This window comes from Betta splendens, chromosome 13 (genome assembly GCF_900634795.4).
Source record: "Betta splendens chromosome 13, fBetSpl5.4, whole genome shotgun sequence".
NCBI lineage: Eukaryota > Metazoa > Chordata > Actinopteri > Anabantiformes > Osphronemidae > Betta > Betta splendens.
Genome location: NC_040893.2, coordinates 12244879 through 12269129, shown reverse-complemented (window position 1 = coordinate 12269129; position 24251 = coordinate 12244879). Strand labels below are relative to the sequence as shown.

Sequence of the window (24251 nt, the reverse complement as noted above, 5' to 3'; positions counted from 1 at the left end):
TGAATTATGCAGTGTCATATTCTGTCAAAGTCTGTTGTTTTAGAGAGAACAACGTTTAGTGACTATACTCAGAACCAGTCAAACATTCGCCATTTGTTGTCAATATCCTGCCAGGGATGCTGCTGTGGGAAAAAACGCGTGGCTGAACTCGGAGGACATTCGTGAAACCTGCACGAACAGAACCCACAGTGTTACCCAACAAAGCCTTTGACTCACGTATGAAACATCTTCAAGTGATTCATAGACTGTGGCTCAACAAAGGCTGCAGTTTTGAAACGCTGGGTCCATCGCTGCCATTTCAACATTTCAAACAAAGGCTTTTGTCTCAGAATCCACAGCAACAGATACTTTGAGCATTGATCTGAATAAGAGTAGATCTGAATAAAGGCTGAGGTTACATGTGTTGTGGGGACAATGAGCAGAATATATGTGGTGATAATGTTTGGGGATTTATTCTAATGTTTTCCTGAGTTTACAGTATTCGGGACAGATGGAAACAATAAGAGCGAAGAGAAAGTGGCTCTGACAAACGCAGAGAAATGGAGCGATTTAGAGAGAGATGAATCGACGCAGGCAGCGCAGCGTTTTAAGAAAAATACATTTATTCCCCAGACATTTAGATGTGAATAATGACACCACCTTAAAATCTGCACAGTAAATATGAAGCTCCCACGAACTGCCAGCCATAAAAACATGTAGCTTAGATGTAAGCTTTAACTTTTTTAAGGATGTAGTTCAAACTTCAAAATTAAACAATCTATTTATATATATATATATTTATCTAAATGTAACATCTATTCAAACAACACATGGAGCGCAGTTATTTATGATTCCAATAATCACCGTAACCATAAATGTGTGACCAACTATGGACCGATACTGTTTACTGTTCTGACAGAAACAATTTAGAGACAGTCACTGACTCTTTGTCCCTTTTCCTCCCCTTTAATCACAGGTTTTACTTCACAAGTCACCGTTAAAAGAGACAGATACGAGACACAGACAGCAGGAGAGGCCTGTTAATAACCATGAAGCCGAGAGTTCAGAGGAATGTTAAAAGACAGGAGGAGATAAGAGTTAAGATTTAGAGACGTTACCTGTTAAAACAGAGACGGAATAAACAGATCCTCAATGTACTGCACACTCTGTGTGTGTGTGTGTGTGTGTGTGTGTGTGTGTGTGTGTGTGTGTGTGTGTGTGTGTGTGCGTGCGTGCGTGCGTGCGTGTGTGTGTGTGTGTGTGTGTGTGTGTGTGTGTGTGTGTGTGTGTGTGTGTGTGTGTGTGTGTGTGTGTGTGTGAACTATCTGACCTTCATACCTTCATTCCAGCATACACCCAAGCCAACCTCTTGACTTACAAATCACAGAGGAACATCCTGTAATGACCTTTGGGCCGTGCGCTCACAAAGGCGACATTTTTGAAGGTCTCCTCCGACTCAGGCCACGAGGAAAAACAGAATGTGCTAAATGAGCGTGAAGAGGCAGCAGAGGCGATTTTGAATAAAAATGAAAGTAATGAAATTATAAAGCAGCGGGCTTTATAATTTCATTACTACTTCATTATAGCAGCTGACTGTCCTGTTGCTAATATATTAAAAGTCCTAGGATCATTAACAGACCTGGGATCTGAATTAAACATCTTTATAGTTATATATAGAGTTATATATAAATACATTTCATATTTCTACACATTTCATCACTGACCTCCTGCAGTTTTACTGTAAATAATGTATTTCTGTGGTTGTGGACTCTTTTCACGTGTCGATGTTTCATAACTCTTATCACACAGCTCCAGTAGCAGTTGTCAACAGAAAACGTAACAGACAGGAGACAACCCCCCCCCCCCCCTGCAAAAAAAAACTATCTGTGGGATTCTGTGCATTTTTGTTACATGAACAAATCCCCCCTGCAGTTACTTAGGTTCACGTTAAAAATGACTGCCCAGGACTCTGGAGTGGATCCAGTTTCCAAAGTGAAAAGACATGCAGAGAGTTTCATGACATGACTCAAAATGGTTCCTGAAATAATTGATTTATCTATAAAAAATGCTGTTGTCCAGTAACAGCAGGCCAGATGTGGTGCAATGTCACACACACACACACACACACACACGCACACACACACACACACACACACACACACACACACACACACACACACACACACACACACACACACACACACACACACACTTTGCTGGAATGTTTGAACCAAATATCTCTAAATCTACTGTTTATTATTGTGACGCAGCACATTTGAAGCCCTATAAATGAGTCATGCTTCAACAGAGGTTTTCTATGCCATTCACACTGAATTCTTTGCTCAATAATTTTTTTAAACTTTCTTTGAAGATGCAGCTTTGAGTGACTGCAAGCAAAATCCCAGAGTTTTGTCTCAATCTTTTACAGTTTTTGCAGTTTTCCAGGAATTAGAGCCCAGTCAGTCTCCAGAAACCAATGTGTGATCAATTGAAGCTTTCATCAGACTGTTGCGGCTTGTTTTTCGCTCAGAGTTATGACCCAACACCGTTTTCAATGGAGCCTGAGCTGAGCATGGCTGGCATCTTAATTATATGGTCTTTCAACACGTTTATCTTTTTGCTGACAGTAAAAAAATGGGGTGAAAGTGAACATGCTCATTGTTGTGCAACAATTCCAAGCAAGTATCAAAACGATTGTGTCTCTGAATTCACTTAAGGCATGTAACGCCCCAGTGACGTCACAGCGGTGACACATCCAAAGGTCAGGTCTATATCATTAAACCTCCAAAGCTAAAAAACAATGTGAAGGAACCTGAGAGCAGCAGGGAAATGACTACAGTAGATTTAAAGAAAAGGCAAGTATAAATAACACATGAAACACATAACCTCCAGTTGTGTGTGGGTCATAAAGATAACAAACCAGATAACACAACTCCGCTTGCTGATAGAAAGCGAACAAGTGTGTGTTGCAGTGGGTACACAATGAACAGAGACACGGGCCGACAGAAAGCTGGAGGGAGCAAAGGGGGCAAAACCTGAAGTCCCAGGAGGAAGCGATTATTTACACACACACACACACACACACACACCCACACACACACACACACACACACACACACACACACACACACACGCACACACACACCCACACACACACACACACACACACACACACACACACACACACACACACACACACACACACACACACACACACACACACACACACGGTAGGGCTGACGTATAAATAAATAAATAGTGAGGCACGAGAACAATAAACCCATTTAGAAACCCCCGTGTCTGGGTTTCATTCAAACTCCCTTCGACTGCATGGGGTAAGAATCGGGATCACGTTCTCCGATTCCTCCCCTTCCCATTAGCTCCCATCTTTCCCCGTCCCTGTGTGAGTCACAGGAGCTGCACTTATACAGTATCCGATTACCACATGCAGGCGACCTCCAACGCTGCATGACTCACCGCCTTCTTTTACATATCTTCACTTGTTCCACGTAAAAGCTTTCACAAGAACGAAAATTTGGAGAAATCATTAAGCATTTCCTGGTTCTCCATGTGTTTAACAGTAACTGTTTGTATGAGCTACAGGCTCTTAGGGATGATTGTTAGACCAGCCTTGGATGAATATATGGGTCAAAGACTATTTTTAGGGTTTACAGCATCATCCTGTACGTGGTTGTGAAGTGAAGTATCACATTTCACAAAAGAAATCACTAGAAAATAAACACAAGGAAAAACGCAAGACCGGAAGCAGACATAAGGCAGATAGGATCAGTCATCAGTCATCAGCATCACATGATGCGTGCGTGTGTGTGTGTGTGTGTGTGTGTGTGTGTGTGTGTGTGTGTGTGTGTGTGTGTGTGTGTGTGTGTGACTCCACATGGCCGGCCTTCCTGCCAAAGGATTGCTCAGCATTTAACGCGGGGGTTGGGGGCAGGAGGAGGGGGGCAGAGAGAGTTGGAGAGGTGGGGAGTCATTAAGGAGGAGGGACAAATACAGTATGAGAGAGTGAGGGGTTGAAAAGGAGAGTGGAGGACCCGCAGCGAGCGAGAGCGAGGGACAGACGGGGAGAAGCAACACGAGAGCAGCAACACAGAGCTGGACACAGAGGAGGCCGTGACTCCATCACACAGACACACACAGACGCACACAGACGCACACAGACACACACAGACACACAGAGACCCACACAGACACACACAGACGCACAGAGACCCACACAGACACACACAGACGCACACAAACGCTCACAGACCCACACACACAGGCAGCATGTTTCCGTGGAGGCTCCTCCGAGCAGTGTGTGCGCTGACGGTGTGCGTCCGTCTGGCTTTCGCCTACGAGGACGATATCGAGGTCAAATTCGCTGACAACTACTTCAATGAAATCACTGAGGAAGACAAAGCAGAGCGTAAGTGTTTAACTGTGTGTGTGTGTGTGTGTGTGTGTGTGTGTGTGTGTGTGTGTGTGTGTGTGTGTGTGTGTGTGTGTGTGTGTGTGTGTGTGTGTGTGAGAGTTCAGAGTACAGGAATGGTTTTGTGTGCAGCTGGATTGACGGCTATAGGTGAAAATGAATGTGCAACGTGCTCCTCACAGCAACTGGGAGCCCAGTCAAACCACCAAGAAAAGTAAACCCAGGTTTGATGGGCTGGTGGTGCAGGTTAGAGTCTTTAAGCGCATGATCGACTGCAGGTAAACTCCGCGGAGCAGAGGAGAATGTGCACCAGGCCCCTCGCAGAGTGAGCGCTGCGCTTGTTTGTTGGTTTAAACCTCGACGGAGGCGTAGCCGCTGCAGCGACAGTGAACAGGCAGGAAAACCTGACCCGACCACAACCTGGCAGCTGAGGCCGACTCCAAAGACTGAGGGGTGTAAAGAAAAAAGCAACACGAGGGTCAGAACCTAAAAAAATGATGGTGCAGGTGTATGAGGAAGAGGAGGGAGGAAGAAGACTCCTTGTTTCCTGTCGTGAGATGCTGGTGGACATTTTGCTTTTCAAAACAACTGTCTGCTTCTTTCACACATTCACGTTGTCTCTTCTTCTTCTTCTTCTTCTTCTTCTTCTTCTTCTTCTTCTTCTTCTTCTTCTTCTTTTCTTCTTCTTCCTCCAGCGACCCCGAGCCCGGCGCCCTGCCCTTCACGGGACCTCAACAAATGGGACAAGATCTTCTCGATGCTGGAAAACAGCCAGATGAGGGAGAACATGCTGCTTCAGTACGTCGATGACATCGTCAAGGTGGAGATGGGCTCGCTGCGCGGGGAGATGCTCAGGTGAGCCGGCTCGAGCCAATCAGACGCCGCCGCTGCCTTTTTACGACGGCTGCAGCGGTCGCGTCACCACCCGCTCTCATTGCAGCTTCGTCGCCCAGTACGGCGGCTCGTGCGGCGTCGCCGTGGAGACCGCGGGGCGGAGGATGGCCTCGCAGCTGGAAAGCCAGCTCAGCGACGCCCTGGAGCGCCTGCTGCCGGGCGACGCCTCCCGCGCCGGCCGTCCCGGCGGCGTGGAGGCGGCGCTGCAGCAGCTCCTCTCCGCCGCGCACACGCACGCCTCCAGGCTGTCCAAGCTGGAGGCCGGCTGCCTCGCCGGGCCTGGAACCGGGCCGGGGGCCGGTCCCGGTCCCGGAGCCGCCATGAAGACGGGATTCGAGCTCCCGGAGAGCGGAGCTGCCGGGCACCGGGAGCAGGAGGTCCACGGGGACGGCGCCGCGGCGGCGGACGGGGTCCTGGACGCGCTGCAGCAGGCGAGGACCGGACTGGACCAGGCGCTGATGTCACTGAGGCAAAGGAGTCTACCTGCAGGTAAAAAGTCCCGCCAACACTTGTGCTGAATGTGATGAAAAGAGTTTAAGCTTTAATATTAGCTCAAATATGGTCGGTGTCAACAAGGAACATGGAGATGTTAGTAGAGAGAACTGTACCATTTAACCTAGTGGATTTATTTAAACACACACATAAAAGCACGGACAAATAGGTTTAACCTTTATACTGGATGACTAAGACTGAGAATAGACCAGTGTGGTCTCATGAAAGAATGACTCAGTGAATGAATGAATTCAATCGCACCCTAAAGGCATTGAGGAGTCCACACACCTTCACAGCCTGGAAATCCAACACACACACTCAGCGTAGAGGAAGGTGTAATTATTAACCACTGGAGGACCAGGAGAAAGTAGAAACAGATGGAAACACACACACACATACACACACATACACACACTGGGATGCTAAATGGAGGACGAGAGAGACGGACAAAGCAGAGAGAGAGCAGAACCAATGGAAACGGAGGATTAGGGAGAAAAAGATGCCCGTCGGGACGAAGAGCAGAATCTGTGTGTTGTTTGCACACACACGCGCTCATCCACCACACGCAGAGCTCTGAATTGGCCTGAGTCAAAAGACACACACACACACACACACACACACACACACACACACACACACACTGAAGCGAAGGAGAAGGAGCCAGTGAACCAGAAAACCCAGAAAGGAAGAGTGTGTGTGTTACTGGGGCTCACGTTGATTCATGATCTCATCACCTGACCATGAGCCGGTCCTGCGTCTCTGATCAAACCAGACTTCCACATCTAATCCCCCTTTTCAAAACAGCTTTTATCCTGCTGACACGGAGCACAGTGAGCCGAGGACCCCGTGCGTGACCCAGATTCTGAGCCTCAGCTCTCGCTTCCTCGACTGCTTTTAACACTGACTGATCCCTGCACAGGTTGCGACATGGCCCTCCTGTTTCCCATGCGCTCCCGCCGCATCTACGCCGCCGTCGTTCCCGACGCGCCGCTCGCCACCTCCGCCTTCACCGTCTGCATGTGGGTGAGGCCGACCGCCGCCGCCAACAAGACCGTGCTCCTCTCCTACGGGAACCGCCGCAACCCCTACGAGATCCAGCTGCTCCTCAGCCGGACCTCGGCCTTCTTCACCATCGGCGGGGAGGCTCACCTGGTGGAGGCCCGCGGCGCCGTCACCCCGGGCCGGTGGCTGCACCTGTGCGGGACCTGGTCCTCCGGGCGGGGCCTGGCCTCCCTGTGGGCGGGCGGGAGGAAGGCGGCGTCCACGGCCGGCGTCGCCGAGGGCCACGTGCTGCCCGACGGAGGCTCCCTGCAGCTGGGGCAGGAGCGCAACGGCTGCTGCCCCGCGGCGCCGGGCTTCGAGGGCGGCTTCGACGCCAAGCTGGCGTTCGCCGGCGCCATGACGGGGGTCAACATGTGGGACCGGGTGCTGTCGGAGGCCGAGATCGCCCAGCTGGCGCTGCCGGAGGGCCGGGGGTGCGAGCGGAGGGGCGACGTGGTGGCCTGGGGCGTGACGGAAATGCAGCCGCACGGAGGCGCCCAGTTCGTCAACTAAGTTGGAATCGCCGTCTCGCTACAAGATGTGGGGACTCGAACTGTTTCATTTATCGCCTATATCGCTGCAGTGAACTCGACTGGAACGGACGGGAGCGGCCGATAACACACACACACACACACACACACACACACTGCTGCAGCGCAGCACGCGGGGCCTCGGCGGCCTGCGCTGTGGCAGGAAACGTGCTGCGAGCGTTAACCAAAGACTTAATTAGACTCCAGGAAAGACAACGAGTCTATTGTTGAACAGGTGAACGGGTTCTGAGCCAGTGAACAGAGTAATCAGCAGGCAGACGTGTAGAAGAGGAGAATGAGGGGCCAGAGATGCTGCAAACGACTGTTTCCCAGTTGTAGTGTGATTTATTTTTAGCATATTGATTATTTTTTTATTTTAATATTCAGACTCTTCTAGATTTTTGCAGATATGACAAACACAGCTCATCTGCCACCAGGCCTCATGTCTCCTTGGCTTTTTATAGTTGATAGTGTTCACATAGAGTATTTGCCTTCTAGTTACAGCTATGATTCTGGTTAAACTGTTTTATTAATGTCATGTGTGATACCTGTTAGTGAAAACTGCTGTCTCCTCTAGGAAAAAGCTTAACGTCGATCTGTTTAACAGCTTGTTTTATTATCATCTTCTTAAGTTCTGTGAAGTTATTAATATTTTACAAACTTCCATTTCCAAACCTATACTGTACTTATTAAACTGTTTACAGTAATATGAAGCATATGCTGTAAATCCTTCAGTTCTCATTTAATTTTAGTCATATATTTTTTGACATTGTTTTTTGATTTGTGACATTGAGGACAAAGTTTACAGTCGAGTTTTTGTTGTCTTGTACTATACTGTAAATTTGCTTTTGTTGTTATTGTTGCTTGCGTTTAAAGTGAATGTATTTTATACATAAATGCCATCTGGATGAATGGAGAATGAGTCATAAATAAAACGAGTTGCATCAGAGTGACCAGCGCACAGTGACACAGTGATGGTGGTTTAAACTCAGGCACCACTCCCACGTACTCACAGCTCAGCCCGAGGAAATGGGGTGTGAACTTCAACCTACAGCTCCCACAATCAGAACTCTGTGCAGCACAGGCGTCGTGAGGCTGACTGCACTGGGTCGGCGTCTAAAAAGGTAACAATGACGAAGGAGGAACGACCTCAAGAGAGCAGAAGAGCAGCAAGCTGAGGAAACATCTGTACTGTACCATTCAGGTCCTCTGCTGCTCACACATGCTTACAGTTTACAGTGGCACATCCTGTTATGGGCCCATTAGTGAAATATAACAGCAGCCACAACGTTGACCTGCTACGTAATGGAAGTCCACCACCCCCCCCACCCCACCGAGTTTGCCTTCAGGTCCCCTCTGCGACATGTGTTTCACAGCGGGGGGCGCACAAAGAGACACATGACAAAGACGGATGACGCAGTCCAAGTTTTAGTGCTACCTTAAGATCAGGTTTTACCTTCAGAGGGGGGGCTCTAAACACTTACGAGGCCAAAGTAATGCCACGTGTGTGTGTGTGTGTGTGTGTGTGTGTGTGTGTGTGTGTGTGTGTGTGTGTGTGTGTGTGTGTGTGTGTGTGTGTGTGTGTGTCACCTGATAATGATCCTGTTGTGAGTTACTGTAGCAGGCTGTAAAACCTTCACACTGTATCCTGTTGCAGTGGTAAACACATATATATGTCCCATTAAACTCACTACACACTGAACTAATCGACATCTGATACAATTTAGGAATCTTCTCAAAACACGGCAGTGTGTGTGAAATGTGTACGTCCTGCATATGGAAAGCCTCGGCCAACGTAAACATGTGTCCGTCCAGCTCATGTAACCAAGCCATCACATCCGCATCATCAACATCACACAAGCGCCATTACGTCAGCGCCGCTGAGAGGCCGACATCTGTTGCTGCTACACGTACGTGCGCGTACGCGTGTTTACGGCCGCGTGTTGTGTTTACGCTCGGTTCGTCGAGGGGGAGCAGAGAAGTTAGACATCAGAGCGGCGATGATCGGCCTCAGCGGCGAGTCTCCGCGGGGGGTAAAAGGACGAAACTGCCGAGGCTGCATTAATGAAAACGGCCCGAGGAAAGAAATGGCAGCTCGCTGTAACAAAAGCCCCCGAGCAGCTTCGCTTTCATCCCGCTTCAAACTGCACGTGTGTTCATCGCCCCCCCGTCAAGCTGGCTCACAGCTCCAGTGCACATTAGCATGCGTCCTGCTGCACAACTCTCCCACATCTCGCCCCGTTCTTGAATTTATTTCTCACATTTTCTTTTGGCCTCTTTCTAAATTCCCAAACAAGACCTCGCCGCTGTGCAAAGTTTCCACAGCTGCGTCCTGGTGTGATATTATGTGATGACTTTGGGCCGGCTATAAATCTACTACAACAAAATCTCAGGCCCGGTGTTTTGAAACATTACGACTTTACCTCCTATGAGCGGCTAAAGTTCAGGAACCTGATCCATGTATGTGGAATAGTATAAATTTAAAATGAAACACATTTAAAGGACACATTGACACTTCCTGTGTGGACCTTCTGTACTCAACACTGCAAATGCTATTGGTGAAAGATTGAAAAAAAACCTATATAATAATTAGAAAAGGCAGGTTCTGTATGTGGGTTTGCTCGTACAAGGTCGTTTAAAGTCTTTGAAGTCACCTGGCAGAAAAAAAATCTGTGTGTAAAAGATGCAATTATTTTTATTTCTTTGCACTAAGACTTGGATTTGAAGCCAAAAGAAAAGTTCCAATGCAATTACGTGAGCACGCTCAGAAAGAAAGCAATAAGAAGCAAATGGTTTGCACTTATATAGCGCTTTTCTACAGTTTATCCACTCAAAGCTGCTTCTCATTCAAGCACATACGTTCACTGACCAGTGTTGTCAGAGCAACCTAGGCCTCAATGACTTGTGCTTCAACCCCTTCTGAAACACAGCTGCCCACAAATGCATTTAAACAGTGTGTAGATAATATGTGTGATATAAACTAGTGTGCATGATTCACAGACTCATTTGAACACTACTCTTTAGAGACAGAGAGAAGCTGTTAACGCAGTAATGAGATCTATTTTACACCCATACTTCTCTGATCGCAAAGAAAACACCTCGCTCCTGTTTCCCCCGCGGGAAGGAACCGTTCGGCGTCTCAACTTTCACCCGCAGCTTTATGGCGCAGAGGTGTAAAGTGCCTTCCGGCGATCTGATGCGCGGAGCCCCAAACACTTGGCCCCGCTTCACTGGTAAAATGAGAGCCAAGCTGTTTCATGTGCCTCTGCGTGTGATTAGCGCCGGGCCCGCGCGTGCACGCTGTCGTTCATTACATCTGCGGTTCTCGTGCGCGCCCGGTCAGACTGTGTGTGCAGGCGCGTGTATCACTTTGCATCGGGTTTTGCATGAGCTCCCTACCTCCCAGCACGCTGAGGGTTATGGCCTCCGTGTGCTCAGCCAGCAGGTCGGCCTCGGCGATGGCGGCCAGGGAGAGGTAGCTGGACATGTTCCTGCTCAGCTCGCGATTCCCCCTCTGAAGGAAGCGCACCGCCACCGGCACCGCCAGCACCATGACTGACGGACAGCTGTAGTTCTGCGGGAAAAAAAACGAAGGGGGGAACGTGGGGATGAAACGTGGAGCGGCAACATCTGGATGTTGTCGTACTGCCAAAGCAAAGCAAGTGTTTGGACCATAGCTCTTCATTGGACAACAAGCATTTTTATTCTCAGAATAGCACAAATGCAGCCGTAAGTGTCTTTAAGCCTCAGTGCACTAATTTATTCCTACTAAGAGTAAACAATGCATGACATTTTATCAAACCCAAGCAGCTGGAGGAGCACGTTCGTCCAATATTTCAACGAGCCCTGGTTTGTGACGGATGCGCTGGAGGATGCGAACGCAGAGGGTTGAACAAAGAGCGGAGGGGAAACAATACAAATACACTAGCACCCTCACCTGGACACACAGAGCCTAGGTCTGCGTGGACGTCTGCAGGAGGCAGTGAGTGTGAGAGAGAGAGGCAGAGACAGAGAAGCACGGACAGGACCGTGACTCATTAACTGGATGTTTCCTGCTGAATGGCTGGATGTTTGAGAAACTCTCTCTCTCTCTCCCTCTCTCTCTCGCTCTCTCTCTCTCTGTCGTACCTTTATTCTGCCACATGGTGTCAGTGAGGTCAGCTTATTGGTCTCTTCAAAATCATATGCCACAGATCTTAGCCTGTGTGCGTTTGAGCAGGAGCGCCCGAAGTTTCGGGACGAGTCAAACACGGAGACGAGGGGGAGATGAGGCACGCGAAGGTCGTCGGGGGGCAGCGGGAGCGAGCGAGGCCAGGAATAAGTAGGCTTCAGCAAGCAGACGCAGCGACGAAATGGAGCCGGGGGGGACGTGCTCCACACATGGTCGCTGCAGTCGGGGGGGGGGGCTGTCACAGCTTTTAGTCTCACCTCTGCTCGCGTGTTCATGTGTCTGCCTTTCCCCACAAATCTGCCTCATTACCAGGGTATTAAGCACATTCCCATCCCCACAGCAAGCAGGGAGAGAGAGAGAGAGACCCTCTACTTTCAAGTCTCTCCGTTGGCCTGCGGTGGAATGTGGGAGAGATTTAGATTTACATTTTGAAGCCTCTTTAGCAGTGATTGCAATAATGTATTCGCTGGCCAAGGCAAAACCCCGTTCTGGGCATGTTTCTTAATGCGCTGCTTGTCCGGGATGTTCGCACGCACTTCCTCCTGCTACAAGCACGTTCGTACCTGCAGGATGCAGCTGGTGATGTCGGAGGCGATCTTGGCGTGCGGCGTGTCCTCCGTGCTCTCGCCCTGCGGCGTGAGCTTGTGCTCCAGGCACGACTCCCACAGCCCCACCAGCGCCGTGCTGTGCCGCTCGATGGAGCCCGTCTCCCGTATGGCGGTGGTGACGCGCGTTATGCAGATCTCCACCACCGCCTGGTCGTTGTCGTTGGTCAGGTAGTCCTGGAGGCCACGAGGCGGAATTACCAGGTTTGTCATAATACTGATCATCCATTTGCTGAGTATATTTTGTATGAGATACCGGTGAGCAGGAAATGGCCTTGATGCGGTCCAGCGCCTGAGAGAGACAGTCTTCTATCTCTGCGTCCTCCAGGGAGAACAGGTCCCCTGCTCTGGACAGGTCCCGCTGGCCCAGCACCTGGCTGAAGAGCTGGTGCATCCTGGTTCTGGTTTCAGCCTGCTTTTACACCAATCTGGGACAGGTGCGTCCAACTTTAGGATTCTTTGGCCAGGAATTTTTCCGTGACATATTGATCAAGGGAATTAATCAATTGGATCAACTGGTTGAATCAATGGTTCTTTCTTTTTGGCTTTAGGAGATTTACAGAGTACATACTGATCCCAAAACGTTAAAAAGGGAGCATTAGCTTACAGTAGAAGCATCGTTTCCAGACATTATCTTATCCTAATGTTTTAACTTTGAGTAATAATGAGAACAATCACCACTACTGTAACTATAATTAGAGTGGATTAGATGGAAAATCCTTTCTGGCGCGGTCCAGGATCGGGTAAGTTGGGCCGGAGTGGGACCAGTTTGGTCCAGTGCTTTTCTGAGTCTGCCTGTGGCCTGTTACCATGGAGACAAGGCATATTCCAGGGAATGAAGTCGCACAGCAGAGTCCTGAAGGAGAGAGGACGGAACGACAGGAAGATTACAGGAGAAGAGATTATTTATTTAAATAAACTTGAATTTGCTCAAAAAATACATGAGGCGTTCATTCAGTCACTTTGGTCGTTAACATACAGACTGGAACAGGAAAAGAGCTCACTCCAAACCACCACCTGCCTCTCTCAACCCGTCTACAGCTGCAGAGGGAGTTAATATGTGATGTGAAAACTATGCATAGTAACACAAACACATGCAATCATGCGAATGTTTGACGTTTGATGTTCAGTTTTATTTTTTTATTTTTTGACAGTAGTGAATATAAAAAAATATTTACTATTTCACTTCATCTAAGCTTCTCTGTGATTATCGCTCACATTCTTAGCAGGAGTAAATGCAACACAAAGACATTTTCTTATGAATGGAGCGGTGGAATTTCTAGTGAACGCTGTTAACCATTCACCTGCTTTTATCGCTGTCTCAGCCAAACATTAAAATGGCAACGCTACGCGTCACGTGACTCCTCCATCCCAGCGTCCCAGTGGGTCTCTACAGTGTGAAGCCCATCATGAAGACTCTGCCTCCCTTCAGGTGATGCATCTGCGATTGCTCCCGTCACCAATCTGACGTAACCTTGCTCTCACGCCCCTTTTAGGAACATTCAAACTGGACCGGACCCAAGTTACACCACAGGAAATCACAAAGCGAAGTACTGGGAGAGCGTTATCTGTCTCGCCAAGCCAGTGGAAACCTGCCCATTGCCGGGATACCGCATGAGGAATCCTCAGAGGTCCAAGCCAGGACTCTGGAACCGCAACAACAAAACAGCCATAACCAGAGCAAAGAGATTTATCTGTCACACACACACACACACACACACACACACACACACACACACACACACACACACACACACACACACACACACACACACACACACACACACACAGACATTATTCTCACTGTTTAGAGCAACAATCAGAGCTATTTATGCACATACAGTAGCTGCAGCTTTATATTTTATACACATATAGACATTTGTACTGCCTAAATCTTTAAAAATTAATGCTAATAGGTCAGTTGTATGAATAGCTAAATTCTACATTTTGTCTGTATGTATACTGTAACAGCCCTCTTCCATTTTGGCAAATGGCACAAAATAGACAATGAAAAAAGAGGAGTGTGAGGGCCAGAAGGGACAAGATAAGACCTCAGAAGAAGGATCAGAGAGACAACAAACAGAGAAGAGAAACACATCCAGTCAAGATGCAGGAAAGAGACACACAAACAGACACAGAACCGCAGATAATGTTCCTCTGCCCTGAATTCACTGTTTAACCTGCAGACAACTCACACAGTGAGCCTCCATTATTTCACCTGAATGGTCCACACACACACACACACACACACACACACACACACACACACACACACACACACACACACACACACACACACACACACACACACACACACACACGCACCATTTGTTCTCTCATTACTACAGTTGTATTTTAACTTTCCCTGGCATTACTCCTGTCACAGTCCACCTGAGTGTGTGTGTGTGTGTGTGTGTGTGTGTGTGTGTGTGTGTGTGTGTGTGTGTGTGTGTGTGTAATATTAGTTCCTAAACAACCAGCTAGTTACTATTAATCGCCCGGCTACGGCTCAGCAGACTCAGGAATGCAGCCTTTAAACACACACACACACACAGCGGACGGGGACGGACTTCCAGCTCGGTTTCACCTGCGTGCGTTGGCAGCGGTGCGACCGCTTGTTGGGAGCTGTGTTGTTTTTCCCATTTCTTTTTAACCGCGCGGTGACTCTCATACAGATTCCTCTGGGTGAGCTCAGTTGTGGCAACCCCATGTTGCAGGAGAGCTGTGAGGGGTGAGGGGGTGGGGGGGTGTGCGTGCTGGGGGGCCGGGGAGCGGGTGTGGGGGGTTGTCGGCACAAAGTGAAGGAAGGGCCCCTCTCTTTCTGCTCCGCCGCTGCCTCTACTGTCTTCACTCAGAGAGAGAGAGAGAGAAAACACTGGCTCTTTTGTATGACCTGTAAGACAGGCCTCCCCTCCCTCACCCCGTCTCCCTCTCTCCCAGCTCAGTCGGACCTGTCCTTCTGTGTAATGTGCACCTGCTCGGCCTGCAAGACTCACTCACAAGCCGCACACACTCACGCGCTCCGATTCTTAAGAAGGAAGCTGGTAGAGAGGATGAGGAGACAGATGGGACCGCAGAAGAAAAGCGCTGCATGTGGAAAAGGCTCTTTTTTCCCTTCTTTGTCATTGAATATCTTCAATCACACTTCTCATTTGTCAATCTATAAATCATCTTTCACTTCGTGCAGTTCAGTTGATATGTGGGTGTTCCTTTTTTTTATACGTCTGTCTTTATTTGTCCACATGAATATTGTGTGGATTGAAGAAATGGGGAAAAGGGCGGAAGGAGAGGCCGCTCTAAAGGCCTGGTCCCTGCTGGGACGCTGCTTTTCAAAGTGAAGTGAACCTCAAGCTTCTTATTCCCACCATTAGCCCAAACAAATGCAAGATTCTACACTGCACTGAATGCAGTTTGAGCTTTTGTCAGTTTTGCAATGTCCATTTCTGACACTCACCAGAAATCATGCAGTGAAAAAACTTTTAAAACAACACTCTTAGTTGGCAGTGGATCAGGAGGATGGTCCAACTCTAACCGCGGTTTGACACGGAACCTTCTCCCACATTTCAGCACAAATAAATGGTAACAAATCAAATGTGACTTGAGGTATTAGACTTTAAATATCTTCCTCAGAGCAGAAACATACTGTCCATATTAACGGCGTGTTTAAAGTTAAGTTAAACCCATAAATCGTGAGCACTTATTCCCTGGGCCGAATGGTTATATAACCAATGCCATGAATTTCATGAATAAATAAGCTGAATAAGTCACAAAGAAGAGACTCTCTGAAGGCTTGTTTGGAAACTGGCGCACGCTGCCTCAGAGCCCCCCCTGTAAAACTTAAAAGAGGGACCCCCAAGGTTTATTATATGAACACATTGCGCTGCGTTCTGTGTGTACGTTGCAGCGAGAGAAAGGTTCTCCATTATTTATGCTCCGCAGTTATGCAGCTGTAGAGGAACAATTGGGAATTACAGAATGACAGCCGCTGTGGAAGACCGCTACTGTAAAAGCCAGTGGCAGATAGGGGACGTCGGGGGGGGGGGGGGGTGGGGGGCGGCTGGGAGTGCACGAGAGGGGCCATAGTGGCCTGACGAGAGGGGTTATTATGTTATTATTAGAATATTACAGTTTCACAAACATTATAGAAAAAGTATGATCTCATCAGACACATTATAATAAAAATGAGGTTTCATTTGAAACAATGGATCGATTTGAACTGACTTCATCACATGTTGGTTTTATGCTGCAGCATATGTGCGTCAGAGCCTCATTTCAATGTGCCAACTGGCAGTGAATTCAGTCCAAAGTGTTGAGGGGGAGCTTCTGCTGCACGGTGTGAGAACCCTGGCTGCTTGGAATAGTGTATTACTGTCCCATCAGCCAACTAAAACCCGTGCACATTTTCTTAACTATTCATTATTCATCACTCCCCGCTGCCTTCCGCAGCCCTGATCCTGGGACTGAATGGAACGGAAGCACGTTCCGGTTCCAGCGCCTGAGTCCGACCCAGGAGCAAAGCTTTGAAGGAATACGTTCACAGCGCAAAATATTAGGACCTCATTCCTAATCACGAGCTACTTCCAAACATCCTCAATTCATGTTTAATGGGTTTCTAAGTTTAGCAGTCTCTTCGAGCCCTGCATCCGCCACGTTACCTAGATTTCCCTGTTTCCTGAGAAAGTAAACTGAATAGAAGACACCAGCAATGAATCCCAGCTTTCACTTCATGAAACACGCTCACTGTTAAAAAAAAAAAAAAAAAAAACATCCAGTTTTCTATTCTTGGTAACAGACTGTCATCATTACAATGACATGCAAAGATGCCACCGACAGGGCTTTGCACAAACCCTGCAATACTGATGTGTCCTGTTCCAGGACAACATATGCAGCTTTAAGGAGCTGCCTCACATGATAAATCAAATTAGAGCCTTGAATCTCTGTGTAAAGTGCCTGACGTATGGCCCAAATGACACGCTCAGACACAATGGTGTTAAGTGCAGGTCTTTACAGTCTGAGAAGAAGCACATTAATGATTATGGGCAGGAGTGTGTGCATTTATCTGTCGCGCCCCGTGAGCTTATATGTCAACATAATGGAATGGCAGGGATTGGAAATGAATGGATAAATGGACTACAAGCTGCCACTGAAACAGACCCTACTTCATCATACATGCAGGTGAGAAAATGAATAATGCATAGAAATATTAGCAGCTGATGATGACTATAATGCCCTCTCCTCTATCTATCAAGTGTGTGACCTTGAGGAGTCGCCCTCCCCCTATCTGAGGTGGAGCAGCACAGTGTGTCCACTTGGACGTAGCACGAAATGGGCAGAAATGCACGCGCCGAACGCCTTTGAAGGTCCCAGCACACATTCCACCGCATTTCCACCGAATCACTGAGAATGTGGGAGTGACAGGCGGAGAGGAGCGAAAGTGAAGCAAGTGTGAGTGGAGTGTTCTGGGACGCCGCGGTGAATCCGGGGGATCGCACGCCACGATCGGACCTTCGCTGGTGAACTTTTCATTTTTATACAGCTGAACACTAGGATACCGTCAGGGTTAACGGGCAAAGCGCACGATAACGCCTCTCCAATCCACCTGCGATGTGTGGTTTTTATTGCATAACTATAAAAAAAAAAGCCGCGACACATCAGCTCCTCCGCCACGGTTTCCGCCGCATCCCGTCAACTTTCCCTCCCGACATCCATAGATGTGAGCGGCATTCCTGCGATCCCCCCGGCAACGCGTATCGCCCCTAATGACAGAGCGACGCGGAACGAGCAAACCCGCACCCGCACCCGCACCCGACACGGACCGGACTCCTGCGAGCAGCTTACCTGCTCCGTGCGGGGACCAGGACGCGTAGACGCCGAGCGCGGCGACGTCGCTCCGTTAAACGCTGGCCCACAGCGGCGCACAGCTCCACAAATGACCCGTGCACAGCTACAAGTCCCCCCCCACACACACACACACAGAGTGCAAGGCTGACATCCATTCGTTCACTGTTGGGGAGAGCGCCATCGTGCGGTACAAAAAGGTGCGGTGCAACAGGTGGTTGTAAAGAGAAGGAGCAAAACGGCGTGAACAATATTAATTCACAAATTAATATTGTCCAACCAAACCAGGTTTCTTCCAAATGTATCCCAGGTCAGACACAGTCCTAAAATGAAATATGCCAGCTCAGTTGCAACTTACAGTTCCTGTTGACGATGAAGTATGATGCGAACCATTTTTATTATTTTTTTTTACATTTTTTACACAAATCAAAAAAGTAAAGTATACCAAGAACCAACAAGATGATGACATTATAGTAGCTTGTGGTACAATGCTTATTGGCAAAATTCTGTTTTATTCATCCAGTCATCTGTCCATGTCACTGATGCCCATGAAATGAGGGCAGTAGCTGGTGGCGTTTCCAAAGTGTTTGTCGGAAGTAAAGTAAAAAAAAAACATCTGTCACTTCCGGTGTCTTCCGTACGCGTAGATTGAATTCAAAATAAAAGCCCAGTGTCCACGTGTCAGTCCACTACCGCTATACTTAGTCTATACAATACATCATATTAAGATACAGTATGTTGTTAGCATTATTACATACTAAAAATGTTACATGCTCACGCACTGTGTTACCTATTTGTTAGTCAGTATGCCAGGTTCGCAATAATATTTTGAAAAATCTCTAAGAGCCCTAAAATACTATTCCGGAAATCTTAACGTTTGAGGATGGCCGAAGATGGATGGTAAAACATGGAGCTAATTTGTAACATATAGGTTCACGTCGCTTATATTACGGTGTAGCGTGTGGGAAAAGTTGAGACTGAGCAACGGAGCGTCTGCCTTGGAGCGTTTGGTCAGGTGAGACGCCAGCTAGCCATATTTTAGCCATCTTTGTTAGCACCTCTTCATCAACTCAGGCAAACTAATCAATGACAGTTGTCCTTGATTATGCTAATTAGCCGAGATAGTGTCGCATACATACGGATAACACAGTGATTTCCATAACGGTGCGCTGATTTATTAACACCGGTTCCTCATAACAGACACGCTAACTTGGAGGCAGCGCTAGAAGCAGCACAGCGGACTCCAGGGCAGAGGCAGTCTCTTCCCATGGCCACAGCCCGCTTTCCCCGAAGCACTGTGGACGTGGCAGCCGTTAACCGGACCGCCCCAGCGCCCCTATGTGTTAACGGGACGCCGTGGATCCTTTACCTGCTGGACGAGTGTGTGGACAACGTGTGGGAGTACTGCAGCGTGGTGATCGGGCTCATATCCATGTTCTGCTTTCTGCTGTCCACTTTGCCGTAAGCAGCAGTGATTGTGATGTTTACCATGTTGCCTATAAGTATCACCAATATTCACCCCCCCTCTCTCTCTTCACCTCTCTCTCTCTCTGTCTAGGCAGGTATATGAAGCCTATCGTAATGGTAGAGTGGAGGAGGCCATGTCTTTTGGGTTCCTCTGCTTCCTCTTCAGTGGAGACTTGACCAACTTTGCAGGGTGCTACCTCACCAACCAGCTGCCCATTCAGGTAAACACATCCACAGCTGTTAGTGGTTTTTACTGTGTTCTGTGAAAAATGTTGCCTGTCAACTGTGGTGACGCAAGTCGTGTTGACATGTAAGGGACATGATAAGCAAATACCTAAGGTTCACTGGTGAGCTGCACTAGGAAACTAGTACATAGTGATACATCAGTTATTGAATTTCCATAGAGAGTCCATACAGTATCTTTAAATCAACTACTACAGTAACTAAAGCCTAATAAAATGTAGTACATTGCAAAACAGTATTTCCTTCTGCAATGGAGTGAGGTAAATGTAAAGCTATGGAAAAGGGACTTTTTCAAGAAAAAGTACAGGCATCTCAAAAATGTATTCAAGTATATAGTTGACGACATGACCTAGTGATTAGTGACATAGAGCATAAGCCCTGTGGACACAATACTCACCTGTCACATAATTTTTTTTCCCCCCTGTATATCTCTCTCTCTCTCTCTCTCTTTCTCCTCTCTTTCTCTCTCTTCTCCTTCTCTCTTCTCTCTCTCTCTCTCTCCTCTCTCCTCTCTCTCTCTCTCTCTCTCTCTTCTCTCTCTCTCTCTCTCTCTCTCTCTCTCTCTATCTCTCTCTCTCCTCTCTCTTCTCTCTCCTCTCTCCTTCTCTCTCTCTCAGATAGTGGCCGTGGTGTTCTACATCTTCACAGACTGATCCTCATCTCCCAGTTTCTCTACTACAAGATAAAGAACAGCTCCAGCAGAAGTAGGCAGGCATATTTACAACATCCCTATGTTCATAGATGAATTAGATCCCAATGGATCATTGGTCATCATCATTGGTGCATTTCTCTGTTTCAGGTTTTACTGATATGCAGTGCACGTTTATTACAGTACACACGTCTCATTTCTTTAGATTCAGTACTTGATCATATTTTTAAAAGCATCTAACTGCAATGCAGATTTTACTTGCACTAATTAAATGCCATCTAATACAGGAAGGTGGACAATCTTGTTTGTTGAATGTTTGTGTGTTTGCTTGTTGTTGCTCAGTTCTTGTTTGATGTCCTGTAGAGAACCCTGTATTGAAGTGGCTGTGTTTCATGTGGTGTGGTTCTGCCACATTAATCCTCTTGGCTTTACCCAAACTGATTATCGATGACAGTGGAACCCTAGACACTCAGGTTGGTGAGCTGTGTGTAGAGAAATACATACATTTGCATCGATGTGATTCTCATTGAACAGATACTTTTTTTCTCTAGAGTCCAACAACCTCTAAATCAGTGGAAGTCTCTGGCTAGTGTTGGATACCTGGCATCTGTCTTCTACCTCATCTCCCGTTTCCCTCAGCTTTATAAAAATGTAAGTACCAGAATGTGCTGAGTCAGTTGAGGTTTAAGGTTAATTTCCATGTTATCTGTCATCCACATATTTGTGTTTGTGACAGTGGGAGACAGTGTTTGTGTGTTTCTGAATTAAAAATAGAAACTAGACATTAAACATTAAATTTCACTTTTAGTTTCAGCGTCAGTCCACAGAGGGCACCTCTTACATGCTGTTTGCCTTGGCCATGATGGGTAACGGGACATATGGATTGAGCTGCATGGTGGTCCTGCCTGCACTGAGGGGTTCCAAACGGACTTTTATCATCAAACAATCTGGCCTGGCTCATTGGGAGTCTGGGAGTTCTAATACTTGATTTCTTTGTATCCTTTAAATAACAATTCCAGGTACCTGGCCACATACTTTTTGTCAAATCTTATACTTAATACCTGCATGTGAAACCCTGAAAGTGTTTACTGCACAAAGAATAAATTGTCCCTAAAATAGTAAAATAGATCAGTCAGTCACATAAACTTTAACCTCAGGTGTTAGGTGTTAACGTGTTTTGTGACATTTTTGCTCTGTCATTGTGTCGTCATTGTTTTTGTGCTTGCAAAAGGGAATTTCCCCTCCTACTGAAACTGCAAACACAAGTTTTCACGAGTATTTATGACGTGCATTGTCACAGAGCCAGTGCTTACCCTAAACGATATATGGGACCGTTTAATCTATTTAAAAATCATCATCATCAATCATCATGTTTGATGTTCATTTCATATCTGTTGCATATGGAACGTCAAATGTTTCCTAAAGTGACACTTTAAAGCATAGCTGCCTGTTAATACTATATTACTCAAATCTTCATGTCATGGTGAAGGTGGCTTTAGTAGATGACAGATTATAATGTATACACTTTAAACACATGTTTCTGTTTAAGCCTTAACGCCATCAGGTGACTGCCCAGTTCATCATGTACAGGAAGAACAACTGTAATAAAAGCAGAACCTTGCTCGGAGTCCCAGAGGTGGAACCCCTTCTATGTGATGAAGAGGAGTTGACGGTCCTCTAGCAAACAGAACTGACACCAACATAGAGTCAACCAATCAAGAACAATCTGCTTTGTCAAGTTTGACTTTTGTCCTTCTGGGATTATGTGCTTTTATAATTTAAGACGTTACAGAAGCACTTTGAAAACAACAGGCAAGCCCATGGAACAAGAACACGTTTGCAGCTTCTCCTGTATTAAAGAACAAAAATGAGCTTGTCTTTTTGTTGTAGTACTAACAAATCAGAAGAAGAACAATATGTGTCTTCAGACAGGCCTCGCAGCACCACTTGAGTCTTTTGGTTATGATCACTGTCATTTTTGATTAACTCTTCCAGAGGGAACTCTTTTCCTCTTTGTTTTTCATTGAATAGAAAAACTGTCTTTTTATTTGCCATTGGAGACCAAACACACCCATATGAGGAAGGAGGAAAGCTTCATGCACGCGACTTTACAAACACAATCTTCATGGGGCAACAAAGTGCCCGTTGTTTTTATCATACACATTTGATATACTGCAAGTTGGAGAAAAATAATATTTAAGAGTGCTATAAAACAAAGTGTGACAGCAAGGAAGGAAATAAGGAAATAATAATAAGGAAAGAGGAAAGATATTTTGGTCAAATGTTTTCTCAAGGAAACACAAGACTAGTTTGAAATACATGAAATGTACAGTATGAGGAAGTGACTGTCTCTCTGGGTTTCAGTTTCCATGTAATGCAATAATTTCTGTTTCAAGGGAAATGCTACTTTATTGCGTTCATGCTCCATGTTCTGTTCTCCACTGGAGAAAAACGTGTGCCTATTACAATCTAAGAACAGTCCTATTGTAGATGCCCTGTAAAAGAGAGTACAACTAAATTATTTTTAAAAATATATTATTTGATGTCAGTATGTTTTATCCACTGTTTAGTTTGTAAAAAGCACTAAAACATGCTGTTGCTTGCTCTCTTGATCTGCTGCAATCTCTGCTATCAGATGTGTATTTATTGGTGAGTAGTCCTACTGACGTGCTTACAGTAATTTTTACAGGTTTTGGTAAAACCCAAAGCACATTGGGACGTTTGTTAGTTTTGGTACTGTCATTTTTAAACTTATGTACACAACTAAAGTACTGTATTGATAGAAAATTACTCTACCTCATGCAACAGCATGCACACAATTAGCTGTATACAACACTGGGGTTTGTTCTAACAACTTAATGAAATATCCAGTTGAAAATTTAAATTCTATTATTATTATTTTAGTTATATAGCTCATAGAACTGACAGAACAAGCTAACAGTCTTAGTGGAACCCTCTGGTTGTTATGGTTTCTTATAGGAATTTATTGAAGCCACTAATCTGATATTACCCCTTAAATCTTCTTACGCTGTTTGTTTAAAGTGTACAGCAAGTACACAAAAGCAAAATAAACAGAAACTTCACTTGTGGTTAATGAATATTATAATAATTTCTCATAATTTCCCTCTACATTGGCTGAGGTTTCACGTGCGTTTGGAGATGGTTAAACCCTCTCACCTTTAGTTTCATGCTACAGACCTTTTGTTTGCCTTCATCATGAGGGGTCCAAACAAATTTTCATCATCAAACATCCTTGGCCGCAACTCCAGGTGAAGGTTGACCTCATGCAGCCTGTCAGATCTTAAACCTTGGAAAAACTTGAAACAGTTATGAAAAATTAGTCAGTTAAATGGCTGCATGGACGCACTTGTGTGCATGGACGTGTTAAACCTTTGTGACATTATTGCACTGTCATTGCACCATCATTGTTCTTTGTACATGGAAAGGTGAGCTTACCCTCCTACTGATTGATTCATTTCTCAGTGAGCAGAGAAGCTTGTAAGGCAGGTTTTTTTTTCCTTAGGTGTGGATCACAGATGTCTCATTGTCAGACACATCATGTTTAAAATGAGGACGTTTCTAGTTCTACTGAAATAAGAACATGATCTTGGGCTTCAACATAATAAATCTGAGGTGCCAGAAAGTATTTTGGATTGAACATAACTTAATGTTTAGAAGAAATGTTTGTCCATACAATATCAGTTTTGTTTAATTTTTTGTAGAAATAAAATTTGCCAGAAAACATGCATACTAGTATAGATACTTGAGTTCAAGTAAATACACTTATTTTGTCAACTTGTTAACAAAATTATTATTTACTTTAAGTATATTGATCTTTACATGTTGACGTACACACGTGTGCAGATAAAATACGACTTATAGCCTTGTTATTAGATTATAGTCATTGACGTAA

The 24251-nt window shown here is 46.2% G+C and overlaps 2 protein-coding genes and 1 pseudogene across 2 annotated transcripts in view; 2 read left to right on the top strand and 1 right to left on the bottom strand.

Moving 5' to 3' along the window:
* veph1 (ventricular zone expressed PH domain-containing 1) overlaps positions 1–18120 on the bottom strand; it is a 33730-nt gene extending 15610 nt beyond the window's left edge. Inside the window, exons 1-4 of the mRNA XM_029170936.2 lie at positions 17980–18120; positions 12398–12997; positions 12100–12318; positions 10765–10939 (exon numbers count right to left, since the gene is read on the bottom strand). Coding sequence (XP_029026769.1) covers positions 10765–10939; positions 12100–12318; positions 12398–12535 — 532 coding nt within the window. The 5' untranslated portion in view covers positions 12536–12997; positions 17980–18120. The remainder of the gene's footprint in view (positions 1–10764; positions 10940–12099; positions 12319–12397; positions 12998–17979) is intronic.
* Positions 4012–8314, top strand: ptx3a (pentraxin 3, long a). Its single transcript, XM_029170937.2, has 4 exons — positions 4012–4405; positions 5104–5263; positions 5349–5791; positions 6714–8314. The coding sequence occupies exons 1-4, from the start codon at positions 4267–4269 to the stop codon at positions 7346–7348; spliced, it is 1377 nt and encodes a 458-aa protein (XP_029026770.1). The 5' UTR covers positions 4012–4266; the 3' UTR covers positions 7349–8314.
* LOC114867854 (lysosomal amino acid transporter 1 homolog) lies at positions 16546–24084 on the top strand (annotated as a pseudogene).
* Positions 24085–24251: the final 167 nt, after the last annotated feature.

Coding starts and splice junctions, on each gene's coding strand:
- ptx3a (XM_029170937.2), top strand. CDS start 4,267: ATGTTTCCGTGGAGGCTCCTCCGAGCAGTGTGTGCGCTGACGGTGTGC. Junction 4,406..5,103: donor TGAGGAAGACAAAGCAGAGC/GTAAGTGTTTAA, acceptor TTCTTCCTCCAG/CGACCCCGAGCCCGGCGCCC. Junction 5,264..5,348: donor CTGCGCGGGGAGATGCTCAG/GTGAGCCGGCTC, acceptor CTCTCATTGCAG/CTTCGTCGCCCAGTACGGCG.